Source organism: Calypte anna, chromosome 5A (genome assembly GCF_003957555.1).
Source record: "Calypte anna isolate BGI_N300 chromosome 5A, bCalAnn1_v1.p, whole genome shotgun sequence".
Classification (NCBI taxonomy): Eukaryota; Metazoa; Chordata; class Aves; order Apodiformes; family Trochilidae; genus Calypte; species Calypte anna.
In genome coordinates, this window is record NC_044251.1 from 41,863,689 (window position 1) to 41,865,149 (window position 1,461).

The following is a 1,461-nucleotide window of genomic DNA, read 5'->3' on the forward strand; positions in this document are numbered from 1 at the left end:
TAAAAATAAATCACAACAACAACGAAAAAAACGGGTTTTTAGGCTTTGTAAGGTAATTTCCAATAAAGCTCTGCGGAGCTCGGAGCATGCGCAGACCCCGCCGCTGCCGCTGTCCGCCAGCAGGAGGCGGTAGTGAGCGGGGGTGCGTGAGGGGTGCGGGTGTGTTAAGCAGCTCGGGTGAGCGTTTTGAGGGGTGTAGGGGGTGCGTGCGTGTGTCTGTGTGTTTGTTTGCGGTTGTTGGTTAGGAAAAAAGGAACCCGCGTCTCTCTGTGTTGCCCAGGCTACGCTGCAGTGGCTATTCACAGGCGCGATCCCGCTACTGACCGGCACGGGAGCTTTGACCTGCTCCGTCTCCGACCTGGGCCGGTTCACCCCTCCTTAGTCAACCTGGTGTGCCTCGGCTCCCCGTGGCTCACCATATTGATGCCGGCCTTAGCGCGGACGCCCGCTCGGCATAGCGCACTGCAGCCCAGAACTCCTGGACTCAAGCGATCCGGCGGGCTCAGCCTCCCGAGTAGCTGGGACTACAGGCGCGCGCCACCGCGCCCGGCGCTGCCAGCCCTGCGCTGCCGCCTCTCCTCCCCTCACACCGCTGTGACGTCACGGCGAGGGGCGGGGCCACAGAGGGGCTCTGTGTGTGTGTGTAGGGCGGGGTGGCGCGGTGCATGGCGGGAGCCGCCAGGGAGCCTTAAGGCCGCCGCCCGGCGCCATCTTTGTCTCTCTCACCGCTGGGCGCGCAGCAGGGAGGATGGGGCACCAACAGCTCTACTGGAGCCACCCCAGGAAATTCGGACAGGGCTCGCGTTCCTGGTCAGTGCAAGGAGACACAGGGCCGCCTCAAATGGGTTTTTAAAAATCGCGGCACACCCCTCTCTTCCTCTTCCTCTTCCTCTCGCCGCCATTACCCGCCCTCACCGGCCTTGCTCTCTTCTCCCTTTCGCAGCCGCGTGTGCTCCAACCGCCACGGTCTCATTCGCAAGTACGGCCTGAACATGTGCCGGCAATGCTTCCGCCAGTACGCCAAGGATATCGGATTCATCAAGGTGAGCCCCGGCACCAGAGCCATGCGGGATGGGCGGGTGTGCCGGTTCCTCATGACTCCTCTCTCGCTTTTCTCGTTCTCTTGTAGCTGGATTGAGCGCCGGGAGGATGAGGCTGTCGCCAGCAGGTCCCAGGGCTCCCCTGGGCCTCTCCAACAAATCTCGACATACCTCTACTTAATAAATATTCTCCCTTCCCGACTGACGTGAGCAGTTGCCTTTTCTAAAGGTTATAGGGGTGCCAGGGCATCAGGTCCCTCACAGTGGCTGTTCTGGAGGGGTGGGCTGTATCTCAGATTGTGCCTAAGCTTTCCTTACTTGTTTAGGGGGGGTGGTCTAGGGCTTCAGGGTGGGCAAGGCTATGAATGATTAAAGGGTAATGGCATCCTGAGCCTGTGGCTGCTTTTGGACAGGGCAAATG

General features: G+C 60.6%; 1 protein-coding gene across 1 annotated transcript; it reads left to right on the forward strand.

Moving 5' to 3' along the window:
* Positions 1-686: 686 nt before the first annotated feature.
* RPS29 (ribosomal protein S29) lies at positions 687-1,245 on the forward strand. Its single transcript, XM_008504540.2, has 3 exons — positions 687-810; positions 944-1,043; positions 1,130-1,245. The coding sequence occupies exons 1-3, from the start codon at positions 749-751 to the stop codon at positions 1,136-1,138; spliced, it is 171 nt and encodes a 56-aa protein (XP_008502762.1). The 5' UTR covers positions 687-748; the 3' UTR covers positions 1,139-1,245.
* Positions 1,246-1,461: the final 216 nt, after the last annotated feature.

Excerpts from the sequence above, each read along its gene's own strand:
- RPS29 (XM_008504540.2), top strand. The coding sequence starts at position 749 with ATGGGGCACCAACAGCTCTACTGGAGCCACCCCAGGAAATTCGGACAG. Across the intron at positions 811-943 it reads GGACAGGGCTCGCGTTCCTG|CCGCGTGTGCTCCAACCGCC; the intron begins GTCAGTGCAAGG and ends TCCCTTTCGCAG.